Genomic DNA, 26,838 nt, shown 5'->3' with positions numbered 1-26,838 from the left:
GCTAATGGCTCCTGGCCGGGTTTGGACAGCGAGTGGAATGACGAGCTCAGGCCACGTCTCACATGAAGAAATGGAAATGACATTGAGGCTTTGTGGGGAACTACTTTTAAGAATCGCTGCATTCACGTTCATGGCAGCGATCGAGTAATGAAGTTATTTTACACTTTCACTCTTACAATAAAAATAAATACAATAAAATACAAATGTCTTCTTAACAGTCAGTCACATAGTCAATTCAATTGTTTAATTTCATAAACTGACACATTTTTTTGTGCAACATTGCAAAAGTAAATAAATAAAATTACTTAAATATTAATATTCCTCAGAAATTGTGTTTCAAAAAGTTGAAACAAACATTTTTAAACATTAAAATTGAAGATATAATACACATTTTTCATAGAAACATATGCAAAACTGATGAGTCAGTTGCTGGACAGATAAAGGTTTTACATGAGTCTTCTTCGCCTGACGACTTCCGTACGTGTCCCCGCAATTCTTATGAGGCGCTCTCCCTAGTGGCCAGCCGAGTAATTGCTCAATAAGTAATGAACAATGGAGCCGTTATAGTGGCTGTATATTAACTACAAATATCGATACTTGGCGTAGGCGTTTTGGTAATCTATCGGGAGACAAAGTATCACGATTTATTTACTTATTAACCCTGATCCCTGTGTCCAAAGACAGCAGAGTCAGCGTCACAATTTCAGTACACAAAACTGTCGAAAATGGCCGCCCAAGTCGATCTAAGCTTCAACCCAATCTGCTGGGACAAAAATAATAATTATCCTTTGGGTAAAAGTAACCCAATCTGCTCAAAATCCACAGGCCTGAGTTGCTCTGTGCGGCTCCAACGAAAAGGATGGTGGTGCAAACATGTCTTATGTGTTGACGTGGATTGAAATGTGGCACTTGTGAAGACTACAGTATATCAACCTCATCATACCCCTTTCAACTGACCTCTTGGGCGACCCCTTCTGCGCCGTTTGGAAACATCTGCGGCCCGCATGAGTTTTCACGCCTTTGAAGATCATCTTTGATCTTGACATATATGCTCACCTTCTATAATGCGCTCAAGCAAAGTTTCCTAAAACTTTGGAGAGAAAAATTCTTTTTTTATTTTATTTATTTATTTATTTTTTAAAGGCTCACTAGTGTCTTGGCAGTCTCATAGTATACATTGGCTCATTGGGCATTAGGTCATCATTTGGCTCTATTTGTGCATTTAGCACCGACATGACCGACTTTGGATTTTGTTCATGTTTATTCACAAGTCCAGAAAGTTGCACGATCCACACAATATCCAATAAATAATCAATTGACAACGTAGTGGACACACTGTGGTGGGAAACATTTGATGTAGATGGGCCAAGTTTCACCATAAATTTGATTATTTTTTTTTTTTTTGTAACCCATTTTTCTAAATAATAAAGTCAAAATTTTAATATAACTTACACAAAATTTCACATAAACGTAAAATAATGTACACATGCTGGTATTTCATTATTTTCAAGAAATCTATTTTGTGAGCGTAACGAACAAAAATAGTAATACATTTTAATGTATCAATTGGGGCAAACAATGACTAATTTAATGCAACAAATACTCCAGGATTCTTGATAATATAAATCTCCTACAGGTGCAATGTATTAGTATGCGTGACTATGTGTTTATAACAAATAAGTGAAGGTAAGAGTAGTGCATTCACATTTATAACATTGATTTGGCACCTTCCTTCGTTATAGGCACGACTTTGATTTAACTTTGACATAATTAATCACATAAAGTTGTGAATTTTTTATTTTTTTCAAAGGGTCAAAACAAGCTCACCTGTAAAGGTTATATCACATTTGAGGTTTATTCTGAACTTTCAATTGAAAGTGTACACCACTATAGAATGTGTGGACGTAAAGCTTCTAAATCACATCTTTATTGTAATAAATGTGAAGCACACATTGTCAGCATTTTTACTCCCAACATACACCCTCTCAACAAATGAGCTGACAAAGTGGACTCTTTATTACTACATCAGCTGGGAAGCTAAATAGTGTCCCATTAATATTGGTAACATCACTTACTTTTTAAAGGATACAGTTTTGCTGACTAATAACATTGGTTGTAAACTAAAACTCAATGTCGGGGATACATGCACAAACTGAGATTAAGGCTTGTTTGCAGAAGCGAGATGAATGTCGAAAGTAAACAGAAAAATGGTAATAGCAGCTCCTGCTCCTTCATAAATGTGTCTGAATTACATCATTCTCTTTCTTTGTCAGCATTTAATACGTTTACAGCGTGACACGCTGCCAGAACGGTGACGGTGTATCTGTGTGTGCCTTCCAAGGCCTTGAAGCATCTTCAGTACATTTAGCTACAACAACACCATAGTACGTGCAGTTCAAATACACATTTTGGTTTCCAGCGGACCAAACAGATATCAGGTTTGGTTTGACAGGACTTTTTTTTTTTTTCCTCCGAAAGACTAACATTCACGTTTCAAAGCATAGTGTAACATTACAAAATTCTGATTCTTCATAAGAAAATGAAAAAATATAAAATTAATAGCTACAAATGGTCCCAATATTGCGTTTGCAGTAGTCATGATGGAAGGGTGTGGGCTGGCAGTAACTTCATCTCACTGGTTTCACTTCATTGTGTAGTATGAAACAAAAGTTTGAGAATTAAGTCTTGGTCATGAACAAGAATCAGCCAACAAAAAATGAAAACAACAAAACATGAGCGATCATAAATAATGTAACGAGACAATTTGACCATGAAGTGCCAGAACGCATGCACACGCTGCTACTGCCATAAGAGGCGTTCACATAAATCCACCAGTGGCAAAGTGGCCCAAAATAATTTGACACTTCAAATGATTAGCTGCCAAGAGAGAAAGAAACACGCCAACTAAATTACTAATGAAAGCACTTGGAAGAAATAAGGAGGCAAAAAGCATTCAAATTTCCATCAGTCAGTAACGTCTGCTCCTAAATGTTCTCATTGAAACAAACTCATCTCACTGATTGGCTGCATTAGAAGAACCAAGAAGCTCCTTTTGGATGCTATTTGTGCACCGAGTCAGAGCAAGGATGATAATGTGAGTGCCAGCCCAGACCGCCACCAGTCTACAACAACTGTCAAAAGTCCAACAGGGGGATACAGAGGGATGAAACAGCCAGATATGAGTCAAATGCAAAAAGAGGACGCACGAAACGACACATTATTGTTGTTCGTCCCCCCGCCGTACGTCCACGTGTCCTCCAGCCTGCTGCGGGCCCGTTCACTCCACTGTCACCGACTTTGCCAGGTTCCGAGGACAGTCCACCTATGTGAACACAGCACAGTCCATTTTCAACTTAAGTCATTCACTCGCAGACATTTTCAATGAAACAGCCCACTTCGCTCTCCGCTGTTTTACTGGATTTTGACTGATTTTGCAAGGCCAACAGAATATTGTGTTCTATTGCTATAAAAACAAGGAACCTACCAAAACAAAGATTAGAGTCTCGTCTTTCATCAGGGAAAAAAGTATATTTCGATCTGTTTACATTTTGCAGCAATTAGGATTACAACATCAGTGTGGAAAAGAGCCTTTTGCAACATGACCTTGGTTGATCTCATATTCTGCTGCCATCTGCTGGTCGTTTTTGTAGTAACTACCATTGCTTCAAGCACTCTCTTCAGTTCAGAGGTTGCATCAAAGCCTTCTGTATGTTCTAGTATTAAAAAAACAACAACAAAAAAACCCGTATAAATACGTCTTTGGGAGCATGGTAATATTTGAATTAGAACGTATTTATACGTTTTTGGGAGCAAATGAGTTAATCATGTTACACTTAGTTTTTAACAAATCCACTAACTTTCATCTTTGTGATTCAGATACAATATGCTATGCTACATCCATGTTGTTGAAATGAGCATTTCAAATGTTCTGTGATAAATATTGATTTTTTCCAATACGTTTTCCCAAACTAAACTGCATGAATGCAACTACAAATTTTTACTAATTAATCGCATAATTTTTCCATAATTAATCGTGATTAATCACATTTTCTACTTCCATTTTCTACGAAGCTTCCAACAAATATTCACTTTTGGCATTAATGTAAAATCAAAAGCTGTTTTAATAGATTTCTTTGATCCTTGAATAAAATTCTCCTCCTGTAAAATACAACTTGGACAAAACGATCAAAACAGACACAGCTTGAGAGGCATCTTTTTTTTTCCTCAGAAACAATTTTCAAAACTTCTCGCTTCCAGCTTTAGTTGTGTCCACAAGCAGCACACTCCAGCAGGTGCAGTTTATAGGCCGCAATAGGAATTAAATAAAACTGAGTTAATTTTTCTTCAACGCTTTAAAGAATTTAATCTCCAGAGTTAACGCTTTAATTTTGACAGCCCTAAAATTAAATAATTCAACTTTGCCAGTGTACAGACAGGTGAACTCTTGGAACTATACCAGCTTTCTCCATCATGAAAAAGTTTGCCAAAAAGGTACACAGTCATAATTCGAACTACCTGAATGTAGTTCAGGAACACCAAAAACAAATATTTCCTTTAACGTGGATCACCAAACTATTCATTTTCCAAGGGTCCACTGTCATTAATGTTGTCAAGATCCTGAATGCAAGTCACGTGAAACTGTCCAATCACGTCTGCAGTCCAAATTGATATAAAATGACACAGTTGTGGTTGGTGGCCGCGTAGGCAGCAAAACGCTTCGCAGATGTCGGCGCAGGCCAGCCTAAAAAGCACTTACGTCGAAGCCTCGGAGCACGGCCAGATGGAAGGAGAGCAGCTGCAGGGGGATGACGCTCAGGATGCCCTGCAGGCAGTCCACGCAGTGAGGCACTTTGATGGTGCGGCACGAGTTGCTGATGCTCTCGTAATCGTCGCGGTCGCAGATCACGATCGGGCGGCCCTGTCGAAGATTTAAGCATCAGATCGTTGGGAAAACTTGATGAAAATAAATGGGTCCCATCGGTGTCACACCTCTGACATCATGGGATGATGTCATTTTACAACGAGAGGTGAGCCATAAGCCACAGAATTAATTTTTTCGCCCTTTTTGTCCAAAAAAATAATAATAAAAGCTCATATTTTCCATCCCCCAAAATCCTAAAAGGAAAAAAACAAAACAAAGTGCTACACTATAGATTTTTAATGGACAATAAAAACATGCAAAATTAGGTACATGTACACTTTTATGAGTTTGTTTTGAAAAAAATCTGCTTTTATTACAAAGCTCTACTGCATTATAAACTTTTCATGTGAAGGATTATTAACCAAAAGGTAAAAAAATAAACAACTATTTATAGTTGTATATAACAAAGAAAAAATGCCACATTACCAGAATAAATTAGATTTTAGAATGTCACAATCAGAATAAAGTCATAGTAAAAAAGTAGAACTTAGCTGTAAATTTCAAAGGTCAATTATATTGAGTTGTTTCAGTCTCTTATTTCTCTTGACAATGTAAAATATGAATTGCTGTGTAAGGCACAATTCTTTACATGGCTCAGTATTTTTTTAAGTTTGCTATAAAGTAAAGACAGTATTGTATCACATGTTATTTAACTCTTACTGCCACACTTTATCAAAAAAACTTTAATATGACAATGGCTTTGATCATTCACATCATCCTTGAAAACATTCTATTTAATCAGATTTCGTTATGTTTCATTGTAATTTCATATGCCGGCAGCCCATTGAAAAGAGATACAATGCTGCCATCTGCTGGCCATAGTGTGAGTGTTTTAGATTCCACAACCCATTGACCAGGCAGCGCTGCACTTAGACGTTGCACTGCCCATTGATAAAAAACGTCATTTAACGTTTATGGCAGCATACAATGTGATTTTACTAATCGTTATGAAACGTTTTTGGCGGTCAAAGAGTTATAGAATAATAATAATAAAAATCAGCGATTGGTATGGTTTGTCCTACCTGGCGGGCGACGACTTGCTGCAGGGCGTTCTGGCATTTAACGTACGTGTGGTCCTTCATGATGATCATGATGACTGGCATGAGATTGTCCACAAGAGCCAAAGGACCATGTTTCAGCTCCCCAGCCAGGATGCCCTCAGAGTGCATGTATGTGATCTCCTTGATTTTCTGGGGAAGAAAAGTGACCGTCGTTTAAAACTTGCATTGTAGACTAATAAGTGAATTACTCAGGAGGAATGAAATGCAGAATTAGGCAAATGCAGAAGCATATTTTGGCAAGGGTGAGAAAGGAGTGACATTTTCCATGTACTCCTCCAGATACATTGGGCTCATGACATGTTGAAAAAGCTTAGAAGTGAGGAGAAAAAAAAAAAAAAAGATAACGTGAAGTCTGTGTTTTCTCACCAGGGCTCCTTCCAAAGAGGTGGCATAATGATAGCCTCTGCCCATGATCAGTACACTCTTCTGCTGGTACAGTTCTGTCGCCAGATTCTGGATCTCATCATCCAAACTGAGGACCTCCTTGATCAGATCTAACACACAGCAGAGAAACTAATTGGTATCTGAACATTTTGAAACAATGCTGTGCAAAACGTACGCATGTGTAAAGTGTCAGATGGGAACGTTGACTGTGAGCATTTGAGTGGCCAGACAGGCAGTCTTATGCTGGTAATTCTACCGTTCACGACACGCCATCATCTGCTTTAGATATCCAAAAGGCATGCGAGGGCCCGCAGAGACGATCCACACCCTCCCTTAGTGGATCTTTCTCTTCATGACCCTCGTTGTCATGATTTAATGTAGCAGCAAATGAATGAGACTAAAGCTGGATATGGATATACACAAAACGTTGCCTTTCCGTTTCTATAAACTCGTGGCTATAAAATTTAAGGACAGCTGCACATTCTATAAATATTCGAACGTAAGAGCTGTATGAAAAAGTCAGAGGGGTATTCTTATAACAATACTACTGTGGTTGTTAGTTTTCCACCTCTCATGTGCAGTGCATCACAGTTGCTCAAGGCTCAAGTAACAACCAATCACTGCTTAACAGAAAGAAAAAAAAACAGGTGAGCCGTGATTGGTCGTTGCCAGAGCCCGTCGCAACTGTGATGTCTTTTTCAGTCCACAGCAAGTGGCAATATGGCCGCCCCTGAGATAGATTAAAAAGGGTGGATTTTGCTGCTCAATTCATATTCCACAAACGCAGCATTACTAATACTGTGTTTTGACTAGAGGGTCTGCACAGAACATCTTACTGTAAAGAACATTTTTGGGTTGGGGTTGACTATCACTTTAAATTTTTTATTTTTTTTTTTAAATAAACTTTTCATATTTATGAAAACAAACAAACAAACAACAACAACAAAAAAAACCTAAGAAACCACAATCACATAAGTTGAACACATGGAAGCAGCTCCTTAGTAAAAGGCACATGGCTGCCAGGAATTTGAAGGGAAAAAAAAGGCACCCAAAGGACTCTTAAGACCATGAGGGGGAGAGAGAGAAAAAAAAATAAAAAATCTTCAATCGGATGAGGGGAAAAAAAAAAAATTTAAATGCGGGAATGCCAGGTGTCATGTTTGGAGGAAACCAGGCACAATTAATCACCTGATTTTTTTTTTTTTTTAGCAGTAGTAACTAACTGGGAGACTAGTCAGGATGGAGTGAAATATGAATGTACAGAGACAACATGGATGAAAATGTGATCCAGAGTGCTCAGGACCTCAGACTGCCAAATGGGCATCAAAGTTTTGAGCAAAGGCTGTGAAGACTTATGTATATACGTGACTTTTTTTTTTGGGGGGGGGAGCACAACGTGATTCCATAGATGACTCAGCGTATGCTGTTCAAAATATTAGAAACACTTGTGAAATTTTGTATGATTCCAGTGAACCTAATGAAGTTTCCAGTGTGTTGTAATCTGTAAATTCCGGCATGGTAAGACCTCTGACTTACCTGGAAGCACTCTCAAGCCCTGGATGATGTCACGGCGTCTTGGCTGCATGGAAATCCTGTCAGCGCACATCATCAGAGCAAACATGACCAGGGCCACAAACTGGCTTGTGTAGGCCTGCACACATGAAGGGAAAATACAAAAAAAAAGAACAAAAAAAGAAAAAAGAAAACAATAAGTGAGGGTTATGAGTGCACCCTTCAATGTCTACAAACTAAACAAGCCGTTGGGACCAATGACACTTACTAGCAAACATCTCCAACTGGATGTTGTTTTGTGTGATGAAGTTTTGAAATAAAAAAAAAAAAGAAAAAAAAAAGAAAATATTCTGATCCTGTTTATAGCTTGAAAATAATGATTCTGAGACTATGATCTCCTTTCTGCCGTCCTGATAATGAATTTTGTCTCCATCTAATAATGCACAACAGATGAGAAATGCAAGGCGAGATGTGGTTGCAGGCAAACGTGGAGCTCAGTCAAAAGCAGTGCTCATCCTGGAACAAATGCTTGAAACTTGGGGACTACAAAGTAGAGCATCGCGTCACAAAACTCTTCAGCGACCTGTCGCCTGCTGTCACGAGCAATGTGCTGTTTGTTCCTTCATCTTGGTGCAAATGGAGAGGATTTCTGTGCCCATTTGGGAGAGATAATGTTCACCTGAAGCCAATTCATTACATAAGAGCTGCTGGAGTTCAACGGCAAGAAAATAATTGTAAAAACATTTACAATTGTTTCTTTCTTTTTTTTTTTTTAAACTACAGTCCCTGGCTTTTTAAGTGTGCAGCCTAAAAAAAAAAAAAAAATGTGATCAACTGGTGCAGTGTGATTGCAGCCTAAAAAAAAAAAAAAAATGTGATCAACTGGTGCAGTGTGATTAATGTGGAACAAGCTGACCTTTATATGAGACAAACTAAAACCTCTCAAATACTTTTTTCCTTGTCATCTATTTTTATTTTTCAAGTCGAAATTCCCAAAAGGTATGGTCACAATCATTTAAGCCAATCTTCCACTCACTGTCAGTTGACCTGCCAAACCGGACCGAGCGTTCAGCAATTACGTTCTACGACAACATATTTTAATATAGTCATTGTGGAACGATGGATCTCATTTGTATGAATTTTGCCCAAATTGTAGTGCGCTAAATTGGACTTGTGGGATGTGACACATGTTCTCCAGTGATTTGGTGAGCTGGGTTGTGCAGCATTGCTTGGGCCGGGTGTGTGGCCCAGGCAGCCAAGCAGTAAATGATGGCGTCTCTGAGGCGTGCTTGCAGGCTCTGGAGCAGCACACCACTCAAGTCCACGAGCCAAGCGCAAGGGCCCGGGCCAGGACGGGACCTGCGTCATTCTCTCTCTTTCAACAAATAAGCCCAGATATTATTAGTTGTGTGCCATTGTTTATATATACACTCACTCAATGGCCTCATAATTAGACCCACCTGCACAACCTAATGAGGTCCAATGCAAGAAATCTATCACAAATTTGGCCTTTAAGTAATCAGGTTTTGAGCTACTGGCCCTTGAGAAGACAATGTCTGGCTTCCATATTCGTTGCAAAGAGCACGTAGGAGAGAGCAACCAGAGAAGGCGGTCGCTGCATCATCTGGTTTTCATCTACTGTAGCCAGGTGTTGGCTTTATGTCATATCGCCATACAGAAATATATTGGTATGGAACAGGGATGGGCAAACTTGTATTCGGGGGCAACAACAATTTACATCAGAAGGCCCAACTCATTCATAAATGAGATTTGATAACAATAATCATAATAATGTGCAAAACTTCTAAGAGCAAGAAATATATATGCATCCATCCATCCATCCATTTTCTTGACTGCTTATTCCTCACAAGGGTCGCAGGGGGTGCTGGAACCTATCTAAGCTGGCTCTGGGCAGCAGGCGGGGTACACCCTGGACTGGTTGCCACCCAAATCGCTGAAAGATTATATAAATATTATAAATAAGGGGTACAAGTGTTTACAAAAAAAACAAAACAAAACAAAACAAGAACAAATATTAAGCAAAGGTGTGTTTCTGTAAAAGGTGTTAATTTGTGGAATAATTTGGGAATTGACCTGAAAAGATGTGACTCACTTGTTGAGTTTAAAAAATTGTTTAAAAGCAAAGTTTTAAAAAAAATATTTATGTCAGACAAGAGCATCAGAATTGTATATGTGAGTACGGGTATATATTTTCTTAATGTATTATGGTATATGTCTAGGAATTTCATGTACCTATGTTGCTGGCAAATGCATGCACGTCTAAGTGCACTTGTATACATAACCAGGTTTATACATATTTAAAAAAATAAAATAACCTAGTATTGTATTAATAATGAAATAAGTCTAAATATACAATATATAAGGGGTAGGACTATAAGTTTTTAACTTCTTCCTACTCCCTTTTGAGCAACTGTGATTGACTGATGATTGTATGGCGTTCTTTTTTAATTTTTTGTTTTTCTGCTGTTTGTTTGTATGTTGTTTATATGTTCAATAAAATCAAAAAATCAAAAGCAAAAATCAAATATTACTCAACTCTTGATAATGTAGTCATAGGACCAGATTAAAGAACAGGGCAGCATTTTGCCCTAGAACTTTGTAATATACATTAGTTCCATAACTATTACAACAAATCTCAAAAGAACCCCCCCCCAAAAAAAAACAAAAACAAACAAAAAAACACGCATAAGTGATTAACAAGTTGGATTATTGCTCTGCACATTTGAGCAGTTTTATGCGTCAACATTTTATGGAAATTTGACTTTTTAAAGGTTTTGTGCACATTATCTTGACCTCCAACCTCCAAGTGTGAAATTGAACATCATCTTGTGTTAGCTGCCTATTTCTATAAATGTGTCAAGCCAATCTGACTATTCCCAAATTTTGAAGTCACATTAAATCGGCACCCGCTAAGCAAAAAAATAAATACAAAATTCAACCCAAGTGCTACAAATAAATGTTGAGTGTACAGTTATTCATTATCCTTTGTGTCTTTTGACCTAAGAACATTATCTATATTTCATTAAGATAGCTGGACACAGTTTCAGAAGTATTCTTTCCTTTCAGTGGAACAATTATTAGCAAAAGAATCCACGGGGGAGTGTGAACAACTCTCAGGTCAACATATTCCAATGAACAAGCCTCAACATAGGGTTTAAAAATAAAAGAATGTGAGAATAGTAAACAGAAGTGATGTTAAGTAAGCAGATTAACTAACTTGTGTGTGTGTGTGTGTGTGTGTGGGGGGGGGGGGGGGGGGTGAGCCATAAAGTGCATATACTGATGCAACTCACCTTTGCATGGCACCATCATTAACCGAGTCAATTGTGTCTTACTTTAATAAAATACTTGACAGTTAAAAATGTTAAAACATTGTTGAGTTTATATTTTTATGATAAGAAACTTATTCTATTAGTTCCTATGGAAGAAATCCAGGGAAAAAACAATGTGGACCATCCTGGAATGGATATATTCAACTTTATTTAGAAAGAAGCTTAATGGTATAACTTTAGAAGCCTCACCTTCGTGCTGGCCACTCCAATCTCAGGTCCGGCATTGATGTGGACTCCGCAGTCAGTCTCCCGAGAGATGGAGCTGCCCACTGTATTGGTGATGCCCACAGTCAGAGCGCCTCTCTCCTTACAGTAGCGCAGGGCCATCAAGCTGTCAGCAGTCTCCCCTGGGAGATGACGTGCAAGGGAAAATGAAGTTTAACAGAAAATACATGTAAAGGTTGTGATTCTGATTGCTAGTTTGGTAGAAAGTGACGCATACAAGGCTGTAATTGAGCAAACCTCAACAAAACCCAATGATGGACATCACACAAAAGAAGATAAACAGATTACTAAGCAGTTCACATACTGGCTCCCTGACATGGAAAGTGGGGAACAAGGCCTGTGCACCAGATCAGTCCTCACCTGACTGGCTAATAAAGAAGCAAACGTCATCTCGGAAGACGGGTGTGTTCCGGTCCAGGAAATCACTGGCCAGCTCCACCATCACAGGTAACTCTGTTAGCTCCTCCAGGACCTGACGGGTCTGCAGGAGCAACAAATCATTAAATCAATACCAGGCATAATCCTGTCAAAACAATTTGGGCGCAGGCCTAATGTGCTGAATGAGAACAATTTACACCAAAACTGTTTAGGATCTACTCACCGCGACGCCGGCATGGTAACTGGTGCCGCATGCAATAAGAATCAAGCGTCGACATCTCTGGATCTCTTTGATGTGGTCCTTCAGTCCACCCAAGGTCACTGGGAACAAACCAAACAACCAATCCATCATCATGCCTCACCACGTTCCACATCATTAAAACAGTCCCGGAGAGTGCTGAGAGAAGTCAGTCACTCACAAAGTAATTCTTCATGTGTTCTGTTTTCACATGGATTGTAAATTCTCATAGTCAACCCAAGGTGATTTGATTTGTGACTCACAAGTTTTACTGTAGAATAAAACTATTCGGAAGAAAAAAATAATAATAATAAAAAAAACACACAGACCTGGTGATTTGATTTGTGACTCACAAATTTTTCTGTACAACAAACTATCCATCCATCCATCCATCCATTTTCTTGACCGCTTATTCCTCACAAGGGTTGCGGGGGCTGCTGGCGCCTATCTCAGCTGGCTCTGGGCAGTAGGCAGGGGACACCCTGGACTGGTTGCCAACCAATCGCAGGGCACACAGAGACAAACAACCATCCACACTCACACGCACACCTAGGGACAATTCGGAGCGCCCAATTAACCTGCCATGCATGTCTTTGGAATGTGGGAGGAGACCGGAGTACCCGGAGAAGACCCACGCGGGCACGGGGAGAACATGCAAACTCCACCCAGGAAGGTCCGAGCCTGGACTCGAACCGGAGACTACAACAAACTATTCGCGCGCAAAAAAAACCCCCAAAAAAACAGACCGAGCATTATTTTGCGCATTATAGCTGGCGTCGGGCAGAATCCTTGTACCTTCAAAATGATCAATTTTCAGGAGATCTCAAACATGGCATCTTTGATTTAATGAGCGGCAAGCCATTTTCAACACTGTAGATTGGTCAATAATTCATAATAAATAAATATTTTTTTAACAAATAAAAAATTATATTTTAATAAACAAATTAAATACAAAAAATAAGCAAATAAAAATACAACTCATTAATTAAAATAAAAAAATTAATAAGATTACATAAAAAAATTAACTTACACGTGTAGAGTGATCAATAGCTCAGATTTTGAGGGGAAAAAAAAAAAAAAAAAGAAAAAAAAAAAAAAAGAAGTGAAATTTATGAAATCGTGACAGGCGATTTTGTTCGGCCTGACACCAGCAATTTGCATCTTTTTGTGTTCTTAACACCCAAAGATGTTGCCCAAACAGCAAACGCCATCAATTTGCGGTCAAATATTTTTTCACAAAGTCACTATACATTTCTGTTGTATTTCTATGGAAACTATTCACACCTTTTGATATTTTTTTTATGTATAGTACTTCGTGTTAGAAACATAAAATCTCATTGACAGGCTAATAGAAAATCTGCATCAAGCTCTGAGAGTGATATTCCTTCAAATAATGAACATTCACATTTCACACAAAATGATCTATCGGCTCTCCACTAAGATGTTTTCTGAGGTAAGCTATCGAACCTGTATTGTCATCAAAGTTGACTCTTCCTCTCATGGTGTTGACCACAGACTCAGGTTGCTCAAAGATTTCCTTTTGCATGAAGGAGCTGTAGTTTCCTGCAGCGGAAGGATAAGATAAAGAAACATTCGTAATTCTGTTAAAAAGGTAACTGGTGCTTTTAAGAAAGAGAAAGGATGGTTGCCACAAATTACGCTCCTGAGGACCAGTAAAAATATAGTGTTTCAGTTTTTGCCTGTAAATGTAAGAGTTTAAAATTACACGATCCAAAACACATGCTTGATACCTCGGGTAAAACAAACAATGATGGGACAGAGGGAGTTTGTTTTTCCATCCCTAATAAACTACACCGGTGAAATGTGTGTGTTTGCCTCTGCAAGAAATTTGGGTCATGCGAATTAGGTTATTCAGGAGATCGCTTCCAGAAACAGGCAAGCGGCTGAGGAATGATTGGACCACAAAGGAATGCGTGAATCCAGCCAACAGCAGCTAATTTCTGCTCTCTGCTGGACGACTGCGGTACAACGAGGGAATGAACACCACCCCACATTGTCGATACATGAACAGAATCAGTTCAGCAATTTGTCAATGTCACTTTTGTTCCCTATCAGTAACAATAAACACTTTTCTTTTTCCCTCACAAGAAATAATAATCATTTAAAATGTAGGATGCATGCTTCATACAAAATGCACAGAATTTGAAGTCAAACAGAAGGTGTCTATGAACTTTGACGTTAGCATGCACTGCCTCAAGGCTGACAGAGTAGTTGTCACTCCACTCAGCCCTCATTATTATCCTGTGACAATATGCAACAGTAACAGGTATCACAACTAATTATAAAGGCACTATGCCAGTACCTATTTTGGAAGTACAGCGGAAAGCAATACCTGCAGCAGAATCAAACATTTTAGAGACCCTCCTCGACGCACCTTTCATGATTTGCTCCAGCTCCATCTGAAGGGTCTGGATTGCGCGGACAGGGTAGTCTCCGGCTCGACGTTTTATCCTGTGGATGGACAGCCTTCCCTCGGTCACAGCAGCCACGTCGTCATCCTCTAGGAAGATCACCCGATTTGTGTGCTCTATAACTGCGCTGTAATCACAAACACAATATTGATTCCCGTTCTGTTGGCCCCATGGAAGCGTGGCACGATGGTACATGGACTTGACCATGGAAGCTGCCAAGATAAGGAGACGCTCTAACCTTGCATCAGAAGCAAAATAGTACTCGACAGCCTTCTCATCCACGGGGAACAGGCAGGTGTCCTGGTCGACTCTGGGGTGGGAATTGCAGCTCTTCTTCTCTTTGCCAGCTGAGAAACAAACCATAACTAGGTCTAAATCCAACTGAAATTGTAAGAGACAAAGACAGCTTGAAAAATGCCACTTACATGAGCGGTAGACCACAGGAATATGGTCTGTTGAGAGCTTGTGGTCACTTCGCACACCAATTAGCAGAGGACTTCCCCTCCTGCACATCAATTAAGCAGTAAAAACATTTGCTGGAGAGCAAAATGTAAATCCGAAGGTAAAAAATGACTAAGATGTTCACAAAGTACCGTAGCTTTGATTGTGGGACAAGCTAACAATTTGTAGACTACAAGATATCAATACCAACATACAGTATAGTATAAATAGCAAATGTTTACCTTGTGACAACTGCTTCGGCAGGATAATGAACACTCTTAAAGACCAGGGCAAAAGCACCTTCCTGGGAAGTACAGTGAACCACATTTTATTGATAATCAATAATTGTGCGTGTGTGCGCGTTTGTCCTTACCAGTTGCTGTGTTACCCTTTCCACCAGAGTGGCAAAACTGATGTCATCACTCTCCCGGTTGTCGTACATGTACTTCACCAGCTTGGCAATGGACTCTGTGTCGGTCTCCGACTCAAACTCGTAGCCTTTGCTCATCTGAGGGGTGGGAGTAAAGAGTAAATTCCTGTCTGGGTCATATGTGAGAATAATGATGATGAATGAGGGGAAAAAAGAAAGTTCTGCTTACCAGGAATTTCCTTAGATCTTTATAGTTGGTGATAATTCCATTGTGAATAACAATGAACTCTGCAGAGCATAAAGAAAAACAATGAAGCCTGAGACGTTGTGACCTAATGACTCGCTCCACTTACGCTTTCCAAAATCATTCAAGTACGGATTCATTGTATTCGACTAACACTAACAAGAATATATTTATTGGACAGTATTAAAGTAGTGTATACTGAACAAAAATATTGCAACTGTTTTTGCTCCCATTGTTCATGAGGAGAAGTCAAACATTAAAAATGTTTGCTATGTATGGAAAATATTATTCACACATCTGTCTAAATCCGTGTTAATGAATACTTGTCACTTGCCGAGATAATGCATTCAACTCACAAGTGTTGCATAACAGACTGATTGATTATGTGCCATAGGCTGCCCAAAATAAAAAGGCACTCTAAAGTGTGCCATTTTACTGTATTGGGAGGGGGCAGAAAACCAGTCACTATTTATATGGCCATAATATTCCTTACCCCCTGGAAAATATAGTAAAATTATTTATTTTTTTCCGTGGCCTTTTGTTGTTGGAAACCTGCTGTCATGCTGTGTAAACATCAACTCCATAAGCCACACCTGTGAGGTGGATGGATTATTTCGGCAGAGGGGAAGTGGTTGCTCAGGCAGCTTTTGAACAACATTCGACAGAAATGAGCCTTTTTTTGTACATAGCATTTTCTTTTTTCTTTTTATTTTTTTTATTTATTTATTTTTTTTAAATTCAGCTCACCAAAAACTATAGCAAAAACAAAACCGAACCATTCACATTTTTGTTCAGTGTAGAAATAATCAAGATAAAAAAAAACACTGTTCAGTTCTGTTAAAGAACTAATTAATTATTCACTGTTGAGCAAATCACTGACCATTGGTCTTGTCTGATCTGTGTGGATGGCTATTAACTGGGCTCGGTTCTCCGTGGGTGGCCCAGCGGGTGTGAGCAATGCCGAGATGAACATCCAACTCCACCTCGAGATCCAGATCTTGCAGTTCTAAACAAACAAACCAAACTCCTTTAACACCCTAAATCAAAACAGCGGCCTATTCAGCAGAGTTTCATTGGTCATGTGATAAAACTATTTTCAGCTTACTGTGGATCTCCTCATCAAGCGCCTTCACTTTTCCACGCTGCTTGATTAGTTGGATGGTCTTGGCGTTGGCCTCCCAATCCTTGCCATTACCGCCATCAATGCCCACACCTGAAAACAAACCAAAAAATACTTGAACAGGTAACACCACGTTTATGTTTAGTCAGACATTTAGAATAGTGGGGCTACAGTGGTACCTCGGAGTTTGAACACACTGTAATTCATTCCTGTGAAATATTCAAAGTCTGATTTATTCAACCTCCGAAACATGTTTTCCCATAGGAAATAATGTAAATGCAATTAATCCATTTTCCCAAGCTTCAAATCAGACAATTTCTATTTTATTTCTAATTTCTTTATGTAAAAAACATGTACACCCTGTAGAGAATTTAAACAAACAAAAAAATACCTTAGCTTTTTTGTTGTGGCGTGATGGCATGAGTGGCCTATTGTAAATTCCTCATTATTGCTATGTTAATGCTTGCTTTAGTTCAGTGCTGAATTTGTGTATCTTACATCGGGCATATTGTTAGACTACTAAGGGGTCCTTGTGTGCAGTCTAATGACATTCAATTTACAAAGATAATTATTATATAATTCATCTTTGATATTCACTGTCAGAAAGGAAATTTGATAACTGATTTTTCATACTGGGCTAGGACTACACTGAACTGGTGGTTTTCACCAGGAGGGGTGCTATTTAAAAAAAAAAAAAAAAAGGGCTGTCAAAGTGAAAGTATTAACTTTGGGGATTAATTTAAATTATCGTGTTCTTTTTGGGCGGCACGGTGGTTGACTGGTTGGCACGTCCACCTCCCAGTTCTGAGGACTTGGGTTCGAGTCCAGGCTCCGGCCTTCCTGGGTGGAGTTTGCATGTTCTCCCCGTGCCTGCATGGGTCTTCTCTGGGTACTCCGGTATCCTCCCACATTCCAAAGACATGCATGGCAGGTTAATTGGGCGCTCCGAATTGTCCCTAGGTGTGAGTGCGAGTGGTTGTTTGTCTCTGTGTGCGCTGTGATTGGCTGGCAACCAGTTCAGGGTGTACCCTGCCTCGAGCTGGCTGGGATAGGCTCCAGCACCCCACGCGACCCTTGTGAGGAATAAGCGGTCAAGAAAATGGATGGATGGATGTGTTCTTTTTATTTAGCAAGAATTGGCTTTTCAGTCACGGTGGATGGAATTGCGAACACTTTCAATTCAAATAACCTTTTCAAAAACAATAACCTTCAAATGTCTGCTATAAAGCTGTAGCTGAAAGTGAATGAGGCCAAGAGTATACAGCATGTCCATATTAACCAAAGAATGGGGTCACCAGGGAAGACTGAATTTTCAGAGAACAAGAGTATCTTCAAGGAAGTGGCATGTGTAATACTGATTGACTTCTAAACAAAAAGAACACGGTAATTTAGTTTCATGATCTTTTTTCAAAGTATTTTTTAAGGACTTGACAAAAATATGTGCATCTTTTTTTTGTACATATGTTATTGGCTGGTGATCATCCATCCATCCATTTTCTGAACCGCTTGCTCCTCACAAGGGTCGCGGGGGGTGCTGGAGACTATCCCAGCTGGCTATGGGCAGTAGGCGGGGTACACCCTGAACTGGTTGCCAGCCAATCGCAGTGGCTGGTGACCACTTCAAAGTTAAAGCTGTCACTTGCTTAAAGTCAGCTAAGATAGGCTCAAATGTAACGCTAATGATGACAACTGCTTTAGAAAATGGATGGATAGACGACTTTTCCCCTTCACCTCTAATTTATAAACATACAGATACAAAACCCTCAGTTGTGTTCACTTTCTGTATCCGCTGAGGCTCGAGACTGCCAATTGTGTCTCCATTATGCGGTGTCTGTAAATAGCGACAGCTATGTGATACAATCAAGTTAACTGTCCTCTTGGTTGACAGCAAGGAGATAGTCAAGGATAAACAAAGCAGAGCGCGTTGCTGATAACCATTTTCTCATCCGTCTCACCGGCAGAGTCATAGCCTCGGTACTCCAGACGCCGCAGGCCTTTGAGGAGGATTTCAAGGACCTCGCGGCGGGTCCTTGGTACATGGTAGTTGAGATAGGCGAAAATTCCTGTAGGGAAGAGGACAGCATTAACATTGAGGACATTGATCAATGGTGTTCAAGCAGGACTAGGTTGTATTCTATCTATTTCAGTGTAGTTTTACACAAGTGCCTCAATTGTGGCAAGTTAGAGGCATGTCCTTTATTTTTAGCACACACATCCGATAAAACTCTCTATAGAATTCCCTCATTGTTCATCTGTCATTTCTTAGAGGAACTGATAAAAGACAAGACAAGTTGTATGAGTAAGTTACAATCATAATATCGTCACATTTTTCCACCAACACATTTGGCAGTAAAAACAAAAAGCATCTCACTTTCTGACGTATTCAAAGATACAAGAACCAGTCTTGCGAGTCTTACTGTTCTTTGTGACTTGTTTAGCGACAAAGGCATGTGTCGAGAACCGGAGTATGTGTGTGTGTGTGTGTGTGTATAGGTATTGTGTGAGCTATGCGCAGAAAAAATTGAGGTTAAAACCCTCACAGAAGAAGCAACAAAGTATAGAATTTCCTATTTTCAAACACAACCCACTCTATTTCACAGATTGACAATTGTGGTTCAATTAAATATGTATATTTTTTAAATCCCATAGAAAATCATGGAAAGTAAATTGGCCATTAAATGTTCAAAATGTCACCATTTAAAAAAGCAACTGCACAATGTTTTAAACAACATTTTAATATGCTAAACTGTCATACAGGTACACAGTAGTCAGATTTACGTGTCTCACATCATCGTTGGAAGTTCCAAAGTAGTGTAACTAAAAAAAATATCAACTAAAATATATTTATCACTGTAAAAAAAAAAAAAAAAAGGAAAAAAAAGCGGCACAGAATGTTTTTTTTTTGTTTGTTTTTTTAACTATTGGATCACTCTTTGAGCTAATATTTGTGTTCACCAACATGTCCAATGGTAGTAAGCGTAGTGTATGTACTTTTGGTCAAACAGCTACTATTGGAGCAGAATAGGGCACTGCCTACTTCAACAGAGCTTTCATTCATAAGAGCATTTTTCTTGCCCTGTTATTTAAAAATGAAAACAGTAGTAGTATTACTGTTTTCATTAGTTTTATTACTGTACATGTAATAGTATTACTGTCTTCATTGTATTACTGTACAATACCTAATGATGCGCCACAAATTGTACCTTCCGGTTGTAACCTAAATTATCAACCGAGTCGTACTGGTTTGTTTTGCTCAGAGATTGTGGTGACACTGATGGGAAACGGGTAGAAGATCCGCTAACATTCATTGTGACAAGTAAAAAGTAAAACACTAACCGACGATGACAAGAAATGACACGTTCCTCCCCAAAGTCAAAGTACCAGACTTTATCCACACTTCACGTCTCTCGTTACTATTAGCATTTGTTCCTCCCTTGTTTAGTCAATAGGCAAAGTTGGCTCAAGCTCACAAATGACAAAAACTCTCCGTGCAACTGGGGGAGATGAGTATATATGTGCAGCTTCACGAGGAACAATCAATTAGTCACTTATAACGTTAGCTAGCTTGTACCGCAGCATCTCATAATGCTTTCCTACTTCTAGTAAATTATTTACATTTTTGGCACTCAAACCTTAATAATAAATGCTACATGACGCATTCAAATCCAGTATTGGCTATTTAATATTTTAGCGGGGTAACAGCGTCTTTCTTTTCTCATTTATTCGCTAACTTGGTTAGCCACCCTTGGCTAATTCAAATTGGCTCAGAAAAGAATACGCTTATTTACATGGCAACTGGATTGTTACGGTCGTCCGACAGTTTCAGAAAACCCCCCCCACAAACTATCTACTAAACAGGTTCAATACATATCTAAAAAAAAAAAAATCATCCAGCACTCACCACACATGTCTTCTGTTCGGCTGCCCGTTTCTGTCACTCAGGCAGCTGGCGTTGTGAAGAAATGCCTGTCAAATACACACCGCCTTTCAGAATTTTTTGGACAAATCAGAAGCAATGGGTAACTTCCGCGTCTTTTGTGATTGGCCAGAGTGGTCTGTTAATCAGACCGTACCTTTCAACGTAGTCTCTTCTGACGTGGCAATTTGGCAAACGGATGCGGATCCGTGTTCCGCCGGTACGTATGCAGGCCGCACAATGACAGGCCTTTACTTCCCTTACCAAATCAACGCCTGCCTTTATATTTATATGACAGAACATTAAAATCCGCACTGCAGTTATAACATTTTTAACATGACTGATAAATGATCCTTAATTTCTCTCTTCACAAAATAGTAATTACATGGACACACACATTGTTCATGGATAAACTTTATTCATATAAATATTGTGCGTTTAAACACGAAAGCCATTTTGAGTAGCAACTTGAGGACATGTTCATTAATTAACGTGTGATGATAAATGAAATGGCTAACGAACTAAAAAGTTGCCCGATGTTGAAATACTGTTGAATACTGAATCATGTGATTTCATGATTAACATAATGGCTTGCCAGTACTCCCACTGTGTGGTATTGTGTACTAGCCACCTGGATGCTCTTTATTGGCCAGTGCAGTGAGGAATGTGCGCATGTTTTCCTCGCTGAATGTCATTCAAACTTGAGCAGCCTCCTCCTCATCCTTCACCTGTGGAGAGAAAAAGCATAGTCATACATTTAAATATATACGCTCATTTCTGTGTGAGGTAATTACTTCCAGGACATGCTATGAGGCCCACGTCACCCTCTCGTGTATATTCTGATGCATTTGTTTATTTGTTTGGATCCCCATTAGCTGTCATCATTTTGACAGCTGTTGGGGTCCCATTAAACTTTTACAATAACAGTACACATACACATTTGCTTTCATAATAACATACATACATCAACTATAAACTATTATACAACTAATTGACAACAACACATTAAAATATTCAACCTTTTTCAAGGCAGAATTTTCTCAGAAATATTTTAAAAGCCTCTTTTGTAGAAGCTTGACTCAAATGAGTGGGCAGTTTTTTCCACATTTTCACAGCTCTAAACAGGACTGATCTACGCACAATTTCATTTCACACATTATTTAATAAGTCTTTATAATTAAATGGATACATTGTGGTATTAAGGTTCTGATATTGTACATATGTTTTGGTCTGATCCCCCTATGCTAAAATGCTAAGCACGAATTCCAAATTCTTTACAAAAAAAATCTGGCAATGTTATTTAAGGTCTATATGGCAACTGTGAAAGGCAGAGCTCTTGACTGTGTCTTTCCTAAATTTCTTAATTTAAATTTAAGACCTTAAAGGATTTACAGACACCCTATTTGTAACAGCAACTGGTTACCATTTAGTGTTTATTTAGAGTTAGCATCAGCATCCAACTCTTGAACCAATTACTACCATTAACACAAGCAAGTAGGATGTGTGCAACAAGAAAATCATCCATCCATCCATTTTGTTGACTGCTTATTCCTCACAAGGGTCGCAGGGGTGCTGGCGCCTATCTCAGCTGGCTCTGGGCAGTAGGCAGGGGACACCCTGGACTGGTTGCCAGCCAATCGCAGGGCACACAGAGACGAACAACCATCCACACTCACAAGCACACCGAGGGACAATTCAGAGTGTTCAATTAACCTGCCATGCATGTCTTTGGAATGTGGGAGGAGACCTGAGTACCCGGGGAAGACCCACGCGGGCACGGGGAGAACATGCAAACTCCACCCAGGAAGGCCGGAGCCTGGACTCGAACCGGAGTCCTCAGAACTGGGAGGCGGACGTGCTAACCACTCGACCACCACTCGCCCACAAGAAAATCAATCAACAACAAATGTGCATTGGAATCAAAACGAACCTGCTCTACTGATTCAACCTCAGGGACATAAAACTGCAGCATGTTTTGGATTCCATTCTTCAACGTGATGATGGAGCTGGGACAGCTGGTGCAGGATCCCTGCAACTTCAATTTCACCACGCCATCCTCAAAACCACGATACACAACATCTCCTCCGTCTTCCTGCACTGTAGGTCTGAGAAAAATAGGGTGAAAAAAGACAAAATGCTAGGATACCAAGGGATTGCAGTTGATACTTCAAGAGCAACTCAATAATAATGACAGCTACCTTATTCGAGTGTCCAACAGTTCTTTGATCATTGCAACTACCTCATCATCGTCATCTGACGGTGCTGCAAAGAGAAGGGGAAAAAAAGAAAGAAAGAAAAAAGTCCTCCCTCGCGAGTCCTTCAAAACAACTGTCCATGATACATATTGTCAGGTGTCGCTGGCTCAATTTTACCTGTGTCTTCGCTAGGTTTAGCATCCTCGTTAACGACTGGAAGCCCAGAGGTGAAAAAGTCCATAATAGCCGCAAATATATCAGGTTTCATCACTTTCCATTCAATATTTTCATCAGCCTACATGAGGACATAAAATGTTACAGACTATTTGATTATATTGTATGTCATTCAACTACAATAGGTCTGCTTTACCCTGGTTATGGTGATAAAGTCAGGGCCAAGGAAGACACTCTTGACGCCATCAATCCTGAATAGCTGTCTACAGAAAATGCAGAACAATATATATTTTTTTAATTGTTTGAGTAACTTCTTTTTTTAAATGTGTTATTTGTGTCTGTGTATGTGTGCACTAGAGTAAGAAGTTGATTAGTTTTACTTAAGCACAAAAATTAGTAGTGTTTCCTAAACTTTTTTTTGCCCACTTTGTAGGACATTTAAAGTTACAATAAATCATCTGTACATCCAATAAAGAATTTAAATTTAAAGTTCATGTTAAACCTGAACTTTGTAAATCAGAGGTTGACCTCCATCCCAAAACTGTTCGCATCCATCTTAATGTCCAACTGTATAATGTGAATAAGGGCTTATTTCCTACTAGATCATATGATATCAAAATAGCTATCTTAAATTGTCTTTAACCATATACCTGGCTAAAGGCGAGGTGTATGCTTCACGGGGGCTGGAAAAATCCATTGTTCCTGATTCAAGAACTACACGTCCGGGCAGAAACTTGAGGCTGTTTGGGTTTGGTGTGTCCTGTGTCTGCACAAACATGCTCCTCCCTGTAAAGATAGATTTCACAATGAACAAAACACCATCACATTTGTAACAAAAATCTGTATAGATGTCCGTAAAGCCGTGATACACACCAGGGACAACCCATTGCTGAGGCCATCTGCTCTTGACGACTGTGTTGTGTGAAAGCCAGTGAAAACCAGTACTCTGGAATCCACTGCCAGCAAAACAAATGAGAAATGTGAACACAGTGGAAAAATAACAGTTAATATACTGTACATAATCTGTACTACATTATCCTACCCCAAATCAGGTACAGATACGCTTTTGGGCAAATACTGACCTGTGAGAGGCAGAATGGTGCCACACAACATCCAGCTTTCTGGAATAAGCAAAGAAGAAAGTAGTATTAGGACAACATTTGTTGTTAATTATTAACAGGCACATGGGAAACACAGAGGTGGCAGGGGTTATCTAATGCCGAAAGACATTTGTCATAACATGTCTAAAAAGGCACATTTGAAGCAATAAATAACGGCGAAGAGTGCTACAAAAATAAACCCAATCATAACGACCACGTGTCTCGCGTTCACAATTATTCACGAGTTTTGCATTGACATCGACAACCTTTAAGAGGGGCCATCAAATTCTTCATGTGTCAACAATGAAGCTTGTGACATCACGTAACCAGTATGTCACACTTAATTGAGCTTAATAGTCGCGATCAGCAACTCTACTGAGTCCGTTGGTGTTTTACAATAATTTCTAAAAACAACGATAACGTTCAATTTGACGGGTGAAATGAACTTACGGGCGCAAAAGTCTTAACGAATTAGCCAGCAAACAGCCGACCTGCCTGGAAGTCGCCATGTTTGTTTTGATAACCGAAGAAACCGGAAGTGGCTGGCTAGTTGTTTTTGTGCGCCAATTATAGTTGTCCCCCTTCATACTACTGGGAACCGCTTTTATTCCTTGTGCTCCGAAGTGAAGGCAACTTTAAAGTTGTATATTAAAAATGCCTTCTAACAAAAACTTTAGGAGGAGAAGAGACTCCTCAGATGTGGAAGAGGATGAAACGACTCAAGAAGTCAGGTAACAAGTGAACTATTACTAGATGGACACGGAGCTAACGTCTGGCTAGCTAACAGGGCTAACAGTATCACAGTAATCAGTAATCTAAACATAAATGAATTTGTTTTTTTGTTTTTTTCACCGAATGAAATGCGTATTTTAATGTTCTTGTTCTGTTTAGATGTAAAGTAGAAGAGGCCAAAGAGCTACAGAGTTTGCGGCGACGGCAGAACGGAGTCAGGTAACGTATGTTTCAATCACGACTGAAGCTACAAATAAATATGCTAAATATTATTTACTAACAAGTCAATAATTGTGGTGGTTTTCACAGCGTGACTGCCCTATTGGTTGGAGAAAAATTGCCACCTGAGGTTGAGATTGATGTGAGTATTATCTTATACATAATGTTGACTAAATGACATACACCTTTTCTCTGGTAGACTTAATTGCTGCACAGTGCTGTGAATAATATCTACTCCTTTTACAGAATGATCCATTTAAACTCAAAACTGGAGGAGTTGTTGACATGAAGAAAGTCAAGGATAGGAATCGAGACATGTAAATTAACCCAAATATTTGGTGATTTTGTTGTTTTGTATTTACCTTATTATGTTTGTTTTTATAGGACAGAGGATGATACAGACCTTAACCTGGGTACCTCCTTTTCAGCGGAGACAAACAGAAGAGACGAAGATGCTGACATGTATGTATCAGTTCTCAGACTTTTTTATTTTTTTTATTTTTTAAGCAATCACTGACTATATTAGTTGTACTGTATGTAATGTGGTCAAACTGCTCAACATATTTGACACATGCCTTGATAAATGTGTCCTGTCAGGATGAAATACATTGAAACAGAGCTGAGAAGAAAGAAGGGCCTAGTGGAAGCGGAGGAGCAAAAGGTCAAGGTGAAAAACGCAGAGGACCACCTTTACGAGCTCCCCGAGAACATCCGCGTCAACTCTGCCAAGAAGACAGAGGAGATGTTGTCCAATCAGATGCTGAGTGGAATCCCTGAAGTCGACCTTGGTATTGAGTATGTAGACTCTCAAAATCATGAACTAAAATACTTAAGGAAAAGAATAACATTTCATTTATGTTCAGTGCAAAGATAAAGAACATCATCCAGACAGAGGAAGCCAAAGCCAAACTGCTTGCAGAACAAAGGAACAAGAAAAAGGACAACGGAACATCATTTGTACCTACCAACATTGCTGTCAACTATGTCCAGCACAACCGCTGTAGGTTTACATCATGTAAATATGTTTTAATGACGAAATATCTCCTTACCATACAAATTTCTTCTTCCTGTAGTCTATCATGAAGACGCCAATGCATCTCAGAGGCACCACAGACGAGATAGAGAGGAACCTAAAGCAAGACCACTGCGTGTGGGGGACACTGAAAAACCTGAGCCAGAGAGTATGTGTCCATCCACGCTTGTTTTTTTTTGTTTTTTTTGTCTCTTCAAGTATTTGCAACATATTTCTCATTCAACCTTGTCAATCCGCAGCCTCAGAGCCACCGAACTTCCGAAAACGACCGAATAACGAAAAGGCTACTGATGACTACCATTACGAGAAGTTCAAGAAGATGAATCGAAGATATTGATCAAGTTTGAAAGCAAAACATAATCTGTTGAGTGACGCTTCCTTCCCATCAAATGGCAAACTAAAAAGGTTGCCACTCCCTATTGTCAGTGTACGAGCGGAAAAAAAAAAAGACAAGATAGCTCTACTCTAGAAAGACATGGAATTATTTAAACTAATTGGCTACGATTTAATGGAAGGCAAATACTGTGTATATTAAACGGATGGGGATGGCAAGTAAATGTCATTCATGACTCGAAGTTTAGAAGATTATTGGTGATAAATAGGTGATGAGATTTTTTTCTTCACTTTGTAAGCCATGATTCTGACAAAAAAAAACAACATAGTTCTGAGGTGGGACATTACTACCTCTTAATGTTGGCTCCCTACCATGACAATGTGCTGTGTAGATAATGTACATATTTCAAGTTCCATTACTGACATTTGTTTTTATTAAAAACAACAAGAAACCCAC

The 26,838-nt window shown here is 39.3% G+C and overlaps 3 protein-coding genes across 4 annotated transcripts; 1 reads left to right on the top strand and 2 right to left on the bottom strand.

The window, feature by feature from the left end:
* Nucleotides 1-1,830: 1,830 nt before the first annotated feature.
* Nucleotides 1,831-20,661, bottom strand: LOC144018470 (glutamine--fructose-6-phosphate aminotransferase [isomerizing] 1). Of its 2 annotated transcripts, XM_077520639.1 has the most exons (19): nucleotides 20,581-20,660; nucleotides 18,635-18,742; nucleotides 16,665-16,772; nucleotides 16,440-16,565; nucleotides 15,545-15,603; nucleotides 15,319-15,453; nucleotides 15,188-15,249; nucleotides 14,930-15,009; nucleotides 14,743-14,851; nucleotides 14,468-14,631; nucleotides 13,540-13,635; nucleotides 12,058-12,155; nucleotides 11,817-11,937; nucleotides 11,421-11,578; nucleotides 7,903-8,017; nucleotides 6,349-6,476; nucleotides 5,944-6,111; nucleotides 4,757-4,918; nucleotides 1,831-3,322 (listed from the first exon to the last, which is right to left on the bottom strand). In XM_077520639.1, the coding sequence occupies exons 1-19, from the start codon at nucleotides 20,585-20,587 to the stop codon at nucleotides 3,278-3,280; spliced, it is 2,049 nt and encodes a 682-aa protein (XP_077376765.1). In that variant the 5' UTR covers nucleotides 20,588-20,660; the 3' UTR covers nucleotides 1,831-3,277. The 2 variants fall into 2 exon arrangements, with proteins under 2 accessions (XP_077376765.1, XP_077376763.1); XM_077520637.1 differs by having other exon boundaries at nucleotides 14,743-15,009; nucleotides 20,581-20,661.
* Nucleotides 20,662-20,993: 332 nt separating this feature from the next.
* nfu1 (NFU1 iron-sulfur cluster scaffold homolog (S. cerevisiae)) lies at nucleotides 20,994-24,631 on the bottom strand. Its single transcript, XM_077520641.1, has 9 exons — nucleotides 24,515-24,631; nucleotides 24,047-24,085; nucleotides 23,838-23,920; nucleotides 23,615-23,750; nucleotides 23,161-23,227; nucleotides 22,968-23,085; nucleotides 22,794-22,857; nucleotides 22,526-22,700; nucleotides 20,994-21,323 (listed from the first exon to the last, which is right to left on the bottom strand). Exons 1-9 carry the CDS (start codon nucleotides 24,571-24,573, stop codon nucleotides 21,291-21,293), a joined length of 774 nt encoding a protein of 257 aa, XP_077376767.1. The 5' UTR covers nucleotides 24,574-24,631; the 3' UTR covers nucleotides 20,994-21,290.
* c5h9orf78 (chromosome 5 C9orf78 homolog) lies at nucleotides 24,426-26,837 on the top strand. The gene is made up of 9 exons (XM_077520640.1): nucleotides 24,426-24,795; nucleotides 24,956-25,015; nucleotides 25,106-25,157; nucleotides 25,262-25,332; nucleotides 25,400-25,477; nucleotides 25,613-25,810; nucleotides 25,879-26,015; nucleotides 26,089-26,196; nucleotides 26,288-26,837. The coding sequence occupies exons 1-9, from the start codon at nucleotides 24,719-24,721 to the stop codon at nucleotides 26,383-26,385; spliced, it is 879 nt and encodes a 292-aa protein (XP_077376766.1). The 5' UTR covers nucleotides 24,426-24,718; the 3' UTR covers nucleotides 26,386-26,837.
* The last annotated feature ends 1 nt before the right edge of the window (nucleotide 26,838 follows it).

This window comes from Festucalex cinctus, chromosome 5, assembly GCF_051991245.1.
Source record: "Festucalex cinctus isolate MCC-2025b chromosome 5, RoL_Fcin_1.0, whole genome shotgun sequence".
NCBI lineage: Eukaryota > Metazoa > Chordata > Actinopteri > Syngnathiformes > Syngnathidae > Festucalex > Festucalex cinctus.
Note: the sequence above shows the minus strand (reverse complement) of the source record. Positions and strands in the feature narration are given on the sequence as shown.

Excerpts from the sequence above, each read along its gene's own strand:
- nfu1 (XM_077520641.1), bottom strand. The coding sequence starts at position 24,573 with ATGGCGACTTCCAGGCAGGTCGGCTGTTTGCTGGCTAATTCGTTAAGA. Across the intron at positions 24,086-24,514 it reads TCGTTAAGACTTTTGCGCCC|AAAGCTGGATGTTGTGTGGC; the intron begins GTAAGTTCATTT and ends TGCTTATTCCAG. Across the intron at positions 22,858-22,967 it reads TAAACCTAGCGAAGACACAG|CACCGTCAGATGACGATGAT; the intron begins GTAAAATTGAGC and ends TTCTCTTTGCAG.
- c5h9orf78 (XM_077520640.1), top strand. The coding sequence starts at position 24,719 with ATGCCTTCTAACAAAAACTTTAGGAGGAGAAGAGACTCCTCAGATGTG. Across the intron at positions 25,158-25,261 it reads CACCTGAGGTTGAGATTGAT|AATGATCCATTTAAACTCAA; the intron begins GTGAGTATTATC and ends CTCCTTTTACAG. Across the intron at positions 25,811-25,878 it reads GAAGTCGACCTTGGTATTGA|TGCAAAGATAAAGAACATCA; the intron begins GTATGTAGACTC and ends ATTTATGTTCAG.
- LOC144018470 (XM_077520637.1), bottom strand. Across the intron at positions 14,632-14,742 it reads TATTTTGCTTCTGATGCAAG|CGCAGTTATAGAGCACACAA; the intron begins GTTAGAGCGTCT and ends TTGTGATTACAG. Across the intron at positions 13,636-14,467 it reads GCTGGAGCAAATCATGAAAG|GAAACTACAGCTCCTTCATG; the intron begins GTGCGTCGAGGA and ends CTTCCGCTGCAG.